This window comes from Typopeltis vanoorti, chromosome 18 (genome assembly GCF_054136105.1).
Source record: "Typopeltis vanoorti isolate ZY-2024b chromosome 18, IOZ_Tvanoo_1.0, whole genome shotgun sequence".
NCBI classification, from domain to species: Eukaryota; Metazoa; Arthropoda; class Arachnida; order Uropygi; family Thelyphonidae; genus Typopeltis; species Typopeltis vanoorti.
Genome location: NC_143566.1, coordinates 22,966,934 through 22,982,307, shown reverse-complemented (window position 1 = coordinate 22,982,307; position 15,374 = coordinate 22,966,934). Strand labels below are relative to the sequence as shown.

The 15,374-nt window shown below is 35.9% G+C and overlaps 1 protein-coding gene across 2 annotated transcripts in view; it reads left to right on the top strand.

The window, feature by feature from the left end:
* Positions 1-15,374, top strand: part of c11.1 (maestro heat like repeat family protein c11.1) — a 763,927-nt gene that overhangs the window by 386,647 nt on the left and 361,906 nt on the right. For both annotated transcript variants that reach the window (XM_090407949.1, XM_090407950.1), the window contains exon 24: positions 6,642-6,777. In XM_090407949.1, the coding sequence (XP_090264075.1) occupies positions 6,642-6,777 (136 nt within the window). The remainder of the gene's footprint in view (positions 1-6,641; positions 6,778-15,374) is intronic.

Genomic DNA, 15,374 nt, shown 5'->3' with positions numbered 1-15,374 from the left:
CACAGAATGGGAATGAATGGTATTATAATATCGGTTAGATGGATCAGAAATTGGCTCCCTGAACAGTATCAGCATGTTGTGTATGATGGAGCTGTGTATTGTCTTAAAAAAAAAAGGCGATGTGCCTCAGGATTCTGTTCATGCATGCTGCTATTTAACTTATTTATTATTTCATGTTGTTTACTGATGATGGAAAGTTTGGGAAAAATGTAAGTAGCATTGCAGATGTTAATTCCCATATGAAAGATTTGAATACACTTTTAACCAGGACAAATGAGTGGAGTTGTAGTGTTAACATGTGCACATAGCATTGCATTTTGCAGTGCAGAGACATAAGGCTGTTGATGGGATTGTACTTCAGGAAGTGCATGACATACGAGATTTTGGGGTGATATTTGACAGTAGACTGAAATTTATAGAGCATATTGCTCTATAAACATGACTATAGACTGTACAAATATAATAAGAGGTACACTAACATGTAGGGATAAGGAGGTAGTTGAGCTGCTGTATAAATCACTGGTCAAACAACAATTGGACAATTTTGCTCATATTTGGTCACCTAATTTTCATTGTGATGTTGGAAACATTAGAGAGGGTCCAGAGATGAGTGACTGAGGTGTTATCAGGACTCTGGAATGTTGGCTATAGGAACATGGGTAAAGGGATGTAATTATACAGAGTTTACAAATAGGAGAAAAAGGTGAAATGATAGAGATGTTTTTAGGTTCGTGAGGTGCTTTTATCAGATTAATGCAGAGAAGATTTTGAAAGGGGAAGAACCAGAGGTCATCGCTGGAATTTTCGTAAGAGTGATGAAGAATGTTTTTTTGCATGATGAATTATTATTATTATTATTCAGGCCTCCATGGAATGAAAAGACTCATCGAGGGAGGTCCTTCCTAAGAAACACAAAGTCTATCAAGACTGTGTTTCTTAGGATACCACTATCATACCACTCCTTGAACTCATTGACCGTCTCACTCTCACCACTCCATCAGGCAATGCATTACATGGTTCAACCACCCTCCATGCAAAGAAACCACTCCTCACCCTCTTGCTCACAGTTTCCTTTCGTAACTTCTAGGGATGGCCTCTTGTCATCACTCCTTCCTGCTGTTCAACCAAGCGAAAGAACTCCTAGTGTCAACCCTGTAACCACCTCTCAACAGTTTAAAAGTCTCAATCATATCACCTCTCCTTCTTCTATCCACCAAACTCTGCAGTCCACATTCCCTCAGCGGATCCTCATAACTATCATAGTACAGTCCTGAAACCATCTTTGTGATCCGCCTTTGTACCCCCCCCCCTCCACAGCTAATTTATCCCCTTCAAATCCTGTGGATCTAAGAACATTAGTCCAAGTGTGGTCTGATCAGGGTCTTATACAATGGAATGATAACTGTTTTATCTCTGCAGGTCAGTGTCCTTCTCATCATTGCAGCAATCCTCTGTGAATTGTGGGTGAATGTAATGCATTACTAGAATGTTGTTAATTTATGGAGTGTTAAGTATTTTAAGGTTCATTATAATAACTATATTACTGTAGGATATGTGTTATATTAGAGTTCTGAATTATAATCGGCAGGGAGTTAGTATGGGAGCCACATTACTAAGATATATATGTCTTGAAAGGTTTAGTTGTTGTTGATTATTCATGTTAGTGCCTCGCAGTATAAAAAACACCACCAGGAAATGAAAATATGTATTTATATGTTGAACTTCATAAGTGAAAACTAACTTAAGACAGGTGTATGACCTATACTTTGATTATTCATTTTTGTATTTTTTTAAGGAAATTACAATATAGATAAATATTAATTATAATAAATTTAATTAACACATCCAGAATTTTGGCAAAGTCAAATTGCCATTATCAGGGAACACAGTACAATACGAAGAGTTTTCAGCAAAAAGAGGACAGCTCCAATTTATCAACTTTTGAAGATTAACTAAAAACTATTCCAAAAAAAAATTTTTAGACTGTTACTCAAAACATTTTGCCAATGTATAATATACATATAAATAGTGCTCAAATGCATACATTTGAGCAATATTATTGAGGTAAAATTCCTTTTCCTCATAGCCAGATGAATTTTCAGGATTTCAAGCTGTTCCCTTTTTGCAGCAAATTGCATAAAAATACGGTAAGGTAAACTGTTAAAATAAATACCAAAATCATGATAATAAAAACTATTTATTATTACTTGGAAAATATCGGTTTTATGAAAATTACAATGCAGTATTTATAAGAAATCATGAATATTAGTTGCAAAGTTGTGGGGTGCAAGTACTATAATCATTATACAAGATGCTATCAAAAAGAAATTGGACTGTGCCGGATACTCGGCGACAGATTGAATTACAGTCTCACGCCACCAAGCGTCATCAGTGGTGTAGACATTGAGTCATCCTGCCACATGTATGCACCAGAACTCATTCGTGTTATTCTTATTGCATGTTTGTGCCTTTCTGCGATTTCGTCATGAACCCAAAATTGAAATTAAAAAGTAAAATGTAAAATTTTACCTAAAACGGGGGAAATTTGCCACAGAGAAACTTGAATTAATTCATAAGGCATATGAAAATGAAGCCATGAGCCTGAAATAGTGTTTTGAGTGGAATGCAGGTTTTAAGAAGGGCAGAATCATCTTGGAGGATGATGAGAAGCCAGAATGAACTTCCACCTGCACAATCCATGAAAATGTTGAAAAAATTCGACAGATCATCTGTGCAGATTGATGCATCACCATCCAGGAAATTTCTGACATAGTTAGAATTTGATATGGAGCAGCTCAAGCAATCATCACAAGAGATTTGAACTTTGCTACCAAATTCATTCCCCGTCTCGTGACTTCTGACCAGAAAGATTATTGTGAATGTCTGTCAAGATCTTTGTCAAAAGGCAATTGATAGCCCAACCTTCATCTCAAGGGTCATCACAGGGGAAGAGACTTGGGTTTATGGCTACAACCCAAAGACAAAACAGCAATCATCACAGTAAGAGTCCACATGCCCATGACCGAAGAAGGCAAGTCAGGAGTGCAACAAAGAGCATGTTGATCATTTTTTTCAACATTAAGAGGATTGTGCACCAAGAATTTGTCTCACCTCTTTAGACGATCAATGTTGCAAAATTCTACTGCGACATTTGAAGGCGGTTGAGAGAAGTTGTTTGTCACAAAAGATCGTAACAAAGCCACAACTGGCTCTTTCACCACAACAATGCTCTCTCTCTCTTTCTCTCGCACATCACCTTAAAAATGCAAGAGAGTTTTTGGCAGCCAACAGCATAGTGGTTGTCCCACATCCTCCTTACTCACCACATTTGCCAGATGCCAACCAGAATACCAGATAACCTGAACCACTCCCCAAACACCCCAGATCTCTTCCTCACCAATGACCCCATCCAAATACATAGTGAATGTAGTAATTCCCCCTAGGTAATTTCAGCATCAATCTAGTTCTCATCTCCTCCCCCATGAAACAATGCTTACACAGCCACTCCCACACAAGATTAGTTTGGCATTATAATGGTGCCAAATGGGAAAGCCTCTGTGACATGCCTCATTCCCATAGTTGAACTATTGTTTCTGGTCTTCCAATGCAAACATGTGCACCGAACATATCACCAAAGTAATCAACACTGGCATGAAAACATACATTCCACACACTTCTCTGAACTGCCATCCTCTAACTAAACCCTGGTTCTCCGAAACATGTCCTAAGGCTGTACAAATCAAGCTTTTTACAACTGGCTTACATCAAGAACTCCTTCCTCCTTGTTTATACTCAAACCTGAAAGAGATGCAAAAAAAAAAAAGATCAATGCTTCCAAAACAGAATTTGAATGGGCAAAGAGCAGGAAACTTGCAGCCTGCCCAAATAGCAGCTGTGCAGTTGGTCTCTTGCCAAATCAATTGGTCATAGTTTTTGCCCAACACTATTCCCCTGCCTATCATATCCAGATGGCTCTATTGCATCATCACCCACAGAAAATGCCAATGTCCTGGCTTCACACTATGTCTCAGTGCATATATAACTGACAATGGTAAATGCCCCCCCCCCCCCCAACCATTCCAGCTGCCCAACATACAATGTCCCCTATATCCTTTTACCAGAAAGAGATCAGAAACCTATTGTCTAAATTAGACACAAGCACATTTCCTGGCCCCGATGGCATTCCTCCAATTGTCCTGAAGGTTTGTGCACCAGAACTGACTCCTATCTTATGCCAAATGTACATATGCTCATATTCCACTGGTATCTATCACACAGCCTGGAAATTGGCCCATATTCAATCCATATTCAAGAAGGGTGACAAATCACTGGCGCCCTATCTCACTCATCTCAGTCCTATCTAAAGTGATGGAGAAAACCATCGATTCCCAACTCCGCTACCGTGAAGGCACCCAGCTATTAAGCGACCTGCCACTGTTGATGCTGTCACAGCCAATCAACAGGAGATCTACTCTCATATATATCCATACCCATCTCTGGATGAATTTGATGAATCTCAAGTGGTTGTACTTGATATCTCCAAAACGTTTGACCAGGTCTGGCACAAAGGTTTGCTACGCAAACTCCCAGCATTTGGACTGTCTCAAGACTTCTGCAGTTGGATTGCCAGCTTTCTGTCTGGATGCACACTATGTGTGATGGTTGATGGTACTTTATCCTCTCACCATCCAACTAATGCTAGGGTTCCACAAGGTTTTGTTCTCTCACCAATCCTCTTCCTTCTGTATATCAATGACCTACTTCAGTTGACCTCCAACCCAATACACGGTTTTGCAGATGACAGCACATTGCACTCCTCCCTTTCATTTGATAAACCTTACTCTACACAACCTACAGAACATCAACCATGACTGCCCTTAATTCTGATCACCAAGCAATCCTCCAGTGGGGCTCAGATAACTTCATCAATTTCAATCCTAGTAAAACCCAGTTCTGTCTTATTTCTCACAAAAACAAGAACCATTTTCCCCCAGATAATACAGAATGCCATTTTGTATCTCTGAGGATGAGAATCCCTCATTCAGTTTGAATCATAATTTATTCTGTAGGAATTTTTTTAGGTGGAAGTTCAGTTGTTGCCACGAGCAAGTGCACTAATTGCTTCTGCCTTGAGGGTAAAGGGTAATAGGTTTACGATGGTGTTTTCTTGAGGTTGCCAAGACTTGAAAGCTAATTTGTTTTAAAGATTATTAAACTTGTTAATGTGCCACTCTTTATTTTTTGAAATTCTTTGGCTACTGAAGCATTAGAGACATCTAAAAGGATTGTCCAAAGACATCTTTCAGCATTGCAGCAATCTCCTCTTCTTGTGTACAAATAGCTTCATTGGTGTCTGCAAGTAGAATGCAGGCAGCACCAATATATCCACATAAAAGGGTAAAGCTGGTTCATCTGAATATGCGGTCAGGCTTTGGTGAGTTAAAGCAGTATTTTAATTTAATACGGGAATGATATTATGCTGGTCAGAAATGCTAATCAGTTCATGGCCACGAGCAAGTGCACTAGTTGCTGCTGCCTTGAGAGTGAAGGGTGATAGGCTTACTATGGTGTTTGGATAGTTTCACTTTAGGCTCAATGTTCCCTGATGGCAGTTCAACTTTGTCAAAATAATCGGAATATTAATTAAACTTATTATAATTAATATTTGTCTACATTGTAATTTACTTAGAAAATACAGCTATAACTTCTTAAAGGGAAGTTATTCGCCCACTATCTGCAGGGCTTTGATAAGATCACATCTTGGAGTACCATATACAGATATCGCCAGCTGAGTTCCAAAGACATGGGAAAGAGAGTTGAAAAGATCCAGAAATAGGGTAAAGCAAGATGCTAACTGATCTATGGAATGCATACTAGGACAACTGCAGGAATGATATTCAGGGTTTGATGAATAGACAGAAGAGGGAAGACATACGATAGAAATGTACAGGTTAATAAGAAGATCATATAGTATAGATTAAAAGATTTTGTAGCTTATGGCAGGTGTATGTGTTGGGGAAAGAATTCTGGGTTATTCTTAGAAGTTGACCAAGGGTGTATTTTTACATCATATGGTGATTTGTGCAGAATGGTGACCATGGGAAGTTGTGAGTACATCTTCACCGAACATGCTCAAGGAAAGATATGATGGGCATTTAGGTGTGAGTATCCAAAAGGATCCTCCCTCTTTAGATTTGCCTGAAGAAGCCTTCATAATGACAATAATATGTCTCTGTTATGCTCATAAATGACATTCCTTGCATTTTATTCTTTTTGCACATGCATACTTAGCCGTTGTATGATAGTTCTTTTATTTAAAGTTAAAATGTTTAGATGCATTGCATTGGGAAGGGGAAAGAGGAATTTCACTTTTTCTTGGAGAACCTTTTTTACTGTGAGAAAGGTTCACTGAGTAATTGTCAGTATAAAATTACTCAGATTCCAGATTAAAAATTTTTACCAGGTTTTTGCAACTGAGCACGAATTATCCATTACTATATGGATGTTGCAGGTTTTTCATCCTGCAGAGCATCTATGCCAGTTAGAAAATTACATGCAGGTTACATCATAGCCTTAATTGCTTCATCTGTAATTCCAATCAAAACAAAGAAAAATTATTTTTTTTCTCTCTCCCTTGTTAGATATTTATTCCATTTACTAAACTGGGAGTTATTCTTGGACTACTCATTCCTCGATGTACAGATCCAGTAGTGGATATTAGAAATTCAGCTCTAGACTGTGTATTTTGTTTGTTGCAGGCTGCTCTCCAGTGTCAGAGTAAGTTATTTTTTTTTCTTATCTATTTGCTTAGCTTTGCTTTGTTTCCAAAGTTTGAAGTATAGAAGATTTTCATAAATATACGCATTGCACTCTGCTTAAATTAGGAGGATTTCTTTTAATGGACTTCTCATAACATTTGGTTTTATGTTCCTCTATAAGAAATGTATACAATATCAAGTATATTGCTCTCCTGTGGAAATAAATATCATAAAGCATTACATTTAAGAGGAACTTAATTGTGATCCCTCCTTTGGTTCTGATTACTTTAATGTCTAGGCCTACTCTTCACTAGTTTTTGATAATTTGATTCAGATAATTTGGACTTTATTTTTTCCTGTCAAGATTGGAATCTTGATGATTGGTCTGGCTTTCAACCAGTATTACAGCTTATACTGAAGGGATGCTGTTTGGTTGGGAATGAGACTCAGCAATCCAGTTAAGTTTTTTTGCATTGTTATTTTTTTCTCAAACCCTTGTACTTTCAATATATAACAATATCTATATTAAATTATTAATAATCCAAAAATGCTAATCCATGGAGTATGGATTAATATTTTACTCAATAAAATATTTTTATTGATTTCAAGTAATAAAAATATTAATACAATTGATGTATGCCATAGCAAACACCGCTATAAATGAAATGATACACTATAATGAACCACAGAAAAGTCACATAGAACCAAATGCTAGAAGTACACTGTTAAAATCAGTAAAAGCTCAAACCTTCTTGATAGCAAATTAAATTTCCTGGCAAATGACGTCACGATCAGTAGACAAAGGAAATAGCTGGATATTGTACGTTGATGGCAGAACACAGTGGAAAATCATAAGAAATAAAAGAAAGGAAATTGTAGGAAATTGCAAGAAATCAAGGAAGTCAGTCAATAAAACAAAAAAATTACAAAAACAATACAAAAAAAAATTTGCTGGAAGCAGAACAAAGGAAATAATGAGAAATTGTATATGGATGACAAAACATAAAGGATTGGCAGGAAAATCATACATGAAGCATGGAGAAAAACAACAGTGATAGAGTATACAAATGCAAACAACAATGTAAAACATAAGAGAGAACTAGAATATTATGAAATTACAAAAAAATGGAAATCTATAAATAACATGTGAATTTTGTAATGTTAAAATTAACTTAATATCACTTACTTGAAGCTTTCATCAAACACCAAATATGTGCCACCGTACCATTGAAATCAAAAATGTAGGTCAAAACTCATTCTGAATCAGAATTTAGAATTTTTACTTTATGGAGAAAAAAAATCTTTCAAAGAAGTAGTTACCAAAATAAATTTCGTAACTTTTATTTAAACTTTGAATTAAAGAAATGCTGTATATTGTTTCTATATGTCTTTAATTTACATTTCTAAGAGAGCAGTGTCAATTTATACCAGACCCAATTGATGTCCCTTTAGGAAGCTGGTACAAATTCTCCTCCCTTCAGTTTTTATTCTGGCTATTTATATGTAGCAGTTGTGAAGTTCTGATATGTATAATTAATTAATTATTTCAAGTCTCTTTTTTGTACAACTTGAGCTAATACCTCCCTGATGATGTAAGTCTGACAACTCACAAAACTAGTAGGGGGTTATATTTGTTTAATTTAAACTCATTTATATTAAAACATGGGCTCAATACAGGAAACTGTTTACAGAATTGCTAAACCACAGTAACTTACATATTCATTAACAACATATTTATCACATTGAATCTTAAAATCTTTAACACTTTCTGCATTAACATCATATTCTGGCCATTTTCCTGCAATTCTCAACATAGAAAAATCTACTCCTCTCACCCTTATGCACCAAACTCTTACACAACTTCCAGGGATGTCCTCTGGTTCTTCCCCTCTCACCTTCTACTCCTTTTATAATCTCCTCTATATTAATTCAATAAAAATACCTAGCTAACTTTAACATATCTATTTTATCATCTTTTCTCCTATTTGCTAAACTCCATAATTTACATCCCTTTAATCTGTCCCTATAAGTAGCATTGCAGAGTCCTGATATTTTGTCAATTATTCATCTCTGGACCCTCTCCAATTTTGCCAACATCACTATGAAAACTATATGACCAAATATGAGCACAATTGTCCAAGTGTTGTCTGACTAGTGTTTTATGCAGTAGTACAACCACCTCTTTATCCTTACACATCAGTGTATTTCTTATCATAGCAGTAATAATGTTGTGCGGTCTTGGAAACACTTATGATGTGCACTCAAAACATCAATCTACTAGCGTCTATCACTACTGTATCTCGAGTCTCATCAAATTTCTGCAGTATAGTTTCATCAGTATAATATACAGCTTTATATCTCTGCATCCTAAAGCTTTCCACTTATTAAAATTATGACCCCACTCTTTTGTCCAAGCATAGTAGTGTCTTAAAAACCCATTTCAAAAACCTAATTGATATAGAAAACTTATTCTAAGAATTTTTATGATTTCACATACTGTCCTTTTTTCTTTTACCCTGAGAGAAAGGAATTTACTTTTTGGAGCTTATTTCCAAAATAGGCATATTGCCACTACCATCCCCTTTTCATCCCAGATGATTTTCATCTGGAATGAGAAGGTGAATAGTATCAAGAATTTTTAGGGCAGTTTTTTTTTTAGGTGCACCACTCTGAATGTGTGAACAGTATTCTAAGGATGTGCAGATTGGAGATTTATATGTTGGTAGCTGGATGATGATCAAAAATGTAGCAATTATAGACGAATTACTCCTCTTTGCCTCTCGTACAAAGTCTTTGTAAAAATAATATAGAATCATCTAAATAACATTAACAAACAGCTAACAAAAGAAGAACAAGCTGGCTTGTTCTTCTTCTGTTAGCTGTTTTAGAAGAACAAGCTGGCTTTAGAAAAAATAGGTTGACAATTAACCATATCTTTATTCTTCATAGTCTGGCCAAAATTGCATGAGACAAGGGAAGAGACCTTTATTGCTGTTTTGTGGATTTTAAACAAGCATTTGATTCTATCAATAGAACTTATTCAAATATTAACAAAGAAAAACATAGACTTCGAAATACTAAGATTTTTTTCCAACTATTATCAGAATACAAGTGCAGTAGCTCAATATAAAAATATCACAATAAAAAAACAAAATCAAACAAGAAGTTAACAAATGCTGCAACGATGCCCATCCTCCCCATGCCTTTTTAATATTTTCATCCAAGAACTCTTTAAAGAAGCATTGTCCTCAACAAAAGGAATAAAAGTCAATGGAAAACCAATCACGCATATCATATATGCAGATGATGTAGTAATTATAACAGATAACACATAAAATCTCTAATACCAGTTTGCAAAATTACAAGAAACCTGCAGAAACAATGATTATAAATTTAAGTAAAACAAGTGTAATGAAAACTGGAAGACCAGAAAATTACATATAATGCTTAAACAGGAAATCATAAAACAAATTAATGGTTTTAATTACAATAAAACATAGTACGGTCAATCATGAATAAACTTAATAAAATTTGGAAAAACAACAAAATTCCTACAACTTTAAAAATGAAATTATACAAAAGTATACTACTACCAACAGCTCTCCACAGGGCAGAAACTTGGACTTTAAAGAAGCAGAGAGGAAACTGTTGGCTTTAGAAATGATTCAGGAAAATCAACAGAACTCATTGGACAGAAAATGAGACAAATGCACAAATGCTGCAAGATTTGAATATCCCTAACTCAACAATTCTTAACATAGTTAAAAAGCATCAACCCCATTGGTTTGGTCACATTGTACAAATGGAACAGGACAGACTTCTTCGCCTGGTATTTGAGAGCAGTATGGAAGGTACAGGACCCAGGGGAAGACCAAGATTAATATGGCATAAATCCCTTAGAACTGCATTGGACATTTCAAAGCTGTTGTCATATGAAAGAGCTTACTTGGGACAGAGAATAGTGGAAAGCTCTTATCCACATTGGACTCAGCCAACTTGAGGACAGAAGAGAAGTAGCTGAATTAGTGTAAAATAGCATCTTGAGCAGAAAAGAATGAATAGTTTTAGAAGCAAGAAGCTATTGAAGCTGGTTGTCGTTTCATGAATATGCTCAAAACACCATTGTATGGTGGTCAAAATAGAAAATACTTGTTTAGAAACCCCGGAGTTCTTTTCGGACACCCGGTATATTGATCACTCTGTCTTTTGCTTTCCATCCTGGAATCAACACTGGCATTTTTCTCAAAATTCTAATATCTGTGGTCTCTAGTCTTTGATCAGCTATTTTATTTCTACAAAAATTCTCAGATATGTAAATCAAAATTGGTTTGAACACTGTCTTATATACAGCTACTTATCTTGGTAGATGTTTAATAGAATGAAAACTTCCCAACGAATGAATTAAACATTTTAATGCTTCTAACATTCTGTTTCTTCACAGACACCTTTTCAGGTGTACATTATGAATTGTAACAAATAAGAAGCAACACAAAGTAGAGTGAAATCCAGGTGACCAAGTCTAGAATTCTAGCTAGAAAGAGTGCTCTAAGTGGACACTAGTAGGAAGCCAAGATTGTACCTTGAGATGCCTCAGAGCTACATTGGTTCCAATATTCTGAGAAGTTAACAGAATCATATTTATTTAAATTTGGTTGGTTTTTAAGGACAGACACTAAAAAAATGTTACATCTCACATTGAAGCATGACATTTTTCCTATTTGATTCTGTGTGTGGTGTCCAAGGCTTTATCTATAATACCATGTCTTTAACTTGCTATTGCAGATGCTTGTTATTTTAAGTGGATGTTGGCTGATATTTCAGTCTTGCTATAGTGGACCAGCTAGCAGGAACAAGGATCCCTGGTGCATATATAGAGTTGCTGTTCTTTCGTGGCTTACTGTAGTAAAACTGAAAGATTATTCAACATCACTAAGAATGAAATTACACCACCATTCATGAATACAGACACTCAAGATTGTAGCCATGACTACACTAGGATTGAGAGGGAAGATTTAGTGCTCTTCTTAGTTAGAATTCTAGACTTTGGTCTATGAAGTTATGCTTTATTTTGTGTCGCTTATGTATTCGTTACAAATTATATTGTATCCTTGAAGATGTCTCTGTTGCAGAGATGAAATATTAAACTGTTGTTTAAACCATTCATTTTGCTGTTTTCATTCCATTAAACATAAGTTCTAACTGAAGTAAAGAGCCAAAAGGCTTCAGTTTGGTGATGCAAAATTATATAAATCAAGTGGATATTAAATCCAGCATTATTTCAAAAGTGAATGTAGAAACTATGAAAGTTTCGTAAAAAAGTTGACCAGAGAGATTACAGGAATACACTTGCCAGCATTCATGAGTTGCCTCTAGTGCAGACCACATATAAGACATGAGCGCTTGCCTAAGCATCCATATATTCACCTTTTATTGGTCCATTTTGATAAGGTTTCACTGGCCTTGACACCTGTTTTGAATTGGTTGGTTTTCCTCAGAGACCAGGCAGAAACCTTAAGAGAACCAAAACTCTTGTTCAGTACTAAGAAACTTGACATGTTGGAGAGGTGTATTTATCGGAAGCGAACTCTCGGTCAGTGTGTAAAGTATTCTCCAAAATGTTATTATTATTATACGGACACCTCCTTGGAGTTCGAAGACTCATCACAGGAGACCCAATCTATCATATCTCTCCTTGAACCCATTAACAGAAAGAGCACTTACAAATGACTCTTTCAACACGTTCCACTCATTCACCACTCTCCAAGCAAAAAATCTAGTGCATTTTTGAAAATTATGGAGACAACTACCGTGTTTGAATAAAAACTTTAGTTTAATATAACTAAAATCTACAATTTGACGTTTCGACCTTTATGTCAAGGTCATCTTCTGGAGCATACAAATATACACAAGAAACAAGCTATACTACAATCAAACTGGTTCGTTAAAGACACTGACCAACTGCTACCACAATTGTTGGCCTGACCTCTGGTGAAAAAAAAAAAAAAAAATACAAATTAAAAATAAAAAATTGTACATCAATGCTAGAGTCCTATTATTTGTGTTGTCTACTATATACATATATTAACATTATTCCAGCCAGTTGGAGTGGAATGGTTTCTAATACTAGCGGATTGGCTACATGCGAATTCATACCACCACCTAGCACAAAAATATGGAGTCATTAACACCCTTAAAAGCAGAGACACAACTATTTGCTCCAACCAGCAAGCCCTGAAACAAGAACTAAAAATCATTAGTGAGACATTCATAAATAATGGCTATGACAAAATTACTGTCAATAAAATACTCTATAAAACCACAACAAAAACGAATCTAGATTACAGTAAAACCATAGCCATTCCATATATTAAAGGGTTATCAGAAAAAATCAACAGAATCCTACAACATTATAACCTCAATGCCACCTTTAAACCACCCACTAAACTTAAAACCATATTCAGCTCCTCTAAGGATCCTCTCCTCCCATTAGCACATCCTGGAGTCTATTGCATCCGCTGCACCTGTAACTTACCGTACATTGGTGAAACAGGACGGACAATCCCTATACACAAGAAAGAACACATTAGACACATTAAATATAACCATTATGGTGAAGCAGGCCTCTCAGACCATGCACTTAACACCTTACACTAAATCATCTGGAAAAGCACCTGCTCCTTACACCGCACAAAACCCTGGTACGAAAGAAAATTTAAGGAATCCTGCGAAATCCTGATAAACCACCCAAATATCAATAACAAAGATGGTATGAAAATTCCAAGGATCTGGATGGCACACATTCAGCCAACCTAATATGAAAGATTCAACATAAGTCAGTACTCTAGCCAATCCGCTAGTATTAGAAACCATTCCACTCCAACTGGCTGGAATAATGTTAATATATGTATATAGTAGACAACACAAATAATAGGACTCTAGCGTTGATGTATAATTTTTTATTTTTTATTTTTAATTTGTATTTTTTTTTTTTTTCTTTTTCACCAGAGGTCAGGCCAACAATTGTGGTAGCGGTTGGTCAGTGTCTTTAACGAACCAGTTTGATTGTAGTATAGCTTGTTTCTTGTGTATATTCGTACACTCCAGAAGATGACCTTGACATAAAGGTCGAAACGTCGAATTGTAAATTTTAGTTATATTAAACTAAAGTTTTTATTCAAACATGGTAGTTGTCTCCATAATTTTCAAAAATGCATTCAGATCACCGTGCAAGCCTAAAAGAAAGGACAAAAAATCTAGTCCTTACACCCCTACTGACAACACCTTTATTCAACTTCCAGTGATAATCCCCTTGTTCTGGTCCCATTAGCTAAATGCCAAAACATTTCTCCTGATTCTATCCTATAAAATCCTTTAAGCAGCTTAAATGTTTCTATCATCTCCCCTCTTTTTCTCCTATCAACCAACTTCTGCAATCCACACACTTTCAATCTATCCTCATAGGGCACAGGCCACTCACCATCTTGGTCACTCGCCTCTGAATCCTCTCCACCACTTCCACATCCCCAGGGGACCAGACTTGAGCAGAGTAATCCAGATGTGGATGTATCAAGGCCTTATAAAGAGGAATAACTTCCTTATCTCTACTTGTTAATGTGTTCTTAACTAGCCAAGAAATCTTATGTGCTACCTTAGGAACCTTAGCAATATGTACTCTAAACTTTAACTCTCTGTCTATCACCACACCTAAATCTCTAGCTTCATCTGTTTCCTGGAGTACAGTGCCATCAATGTGATAAATGGCTTGTAATCTATTTATCCAAAAGCATAACTTTACATTTCTCGACATTAAACTGACATCCATTATCTTTTGCCCATACTTGACAGCCTATTTAAATCATCTTACAAGCTCTCCATATTGTCTTGATTAACTACTACTCTACCTAATTTTGCATCATCAGCAAATAACTGCATATTTCTTTTCAGGTTATTTCTTATATCATTTATGTATAAAATAAACAGCAAGGGTTTCAGCGCTAAACCTTGTGGCACACCACTAGTCACCTGATTTTGCCTGGATTCTGCCCCTCCATATACCACTTTTTGATATCTGTCCAGCAGTCACCCTCTTATCCACTTAACCAGTGTCATATCCATCCCCATTGGTTCTAATTTGCGTAACAGTGTTTCATATGGTATTAAGTCAAATGCCTTTGCAAAATCATTGTGTAGCCATTTCCTTTATCCAACTCAGCTGTTACTCTATTATAAAAAGTTAATAAATTACGAAGGCATGACCAACCCTTTCCAAAGCCATGTTGATCCTCATACAGTATCATATCATATTTTTATCTACCCATTCTTGAATTCTCTTTTTTACCAATTTTTCTAATACTTTTGCCACTACGACTGATATACCGATTTGGTCTATAATTTGCTCCTGAAGTCTTAGAATCTCCCTTATGCAAAGGAATAATTTTACTCTCTTTCCACTCCCTTGGAACTCTACCAGAGCTGAGACTTAAATTGAACAGCTTAGTCACATTCTCGCAGAACCCTAGCTGATATCACTAATCCTACAGCTGTATTTACATTTATTTATTTATTTATGTTTATGGTCACATTAAACTGGTAAGTGAAGAGTACAATCACAATTTC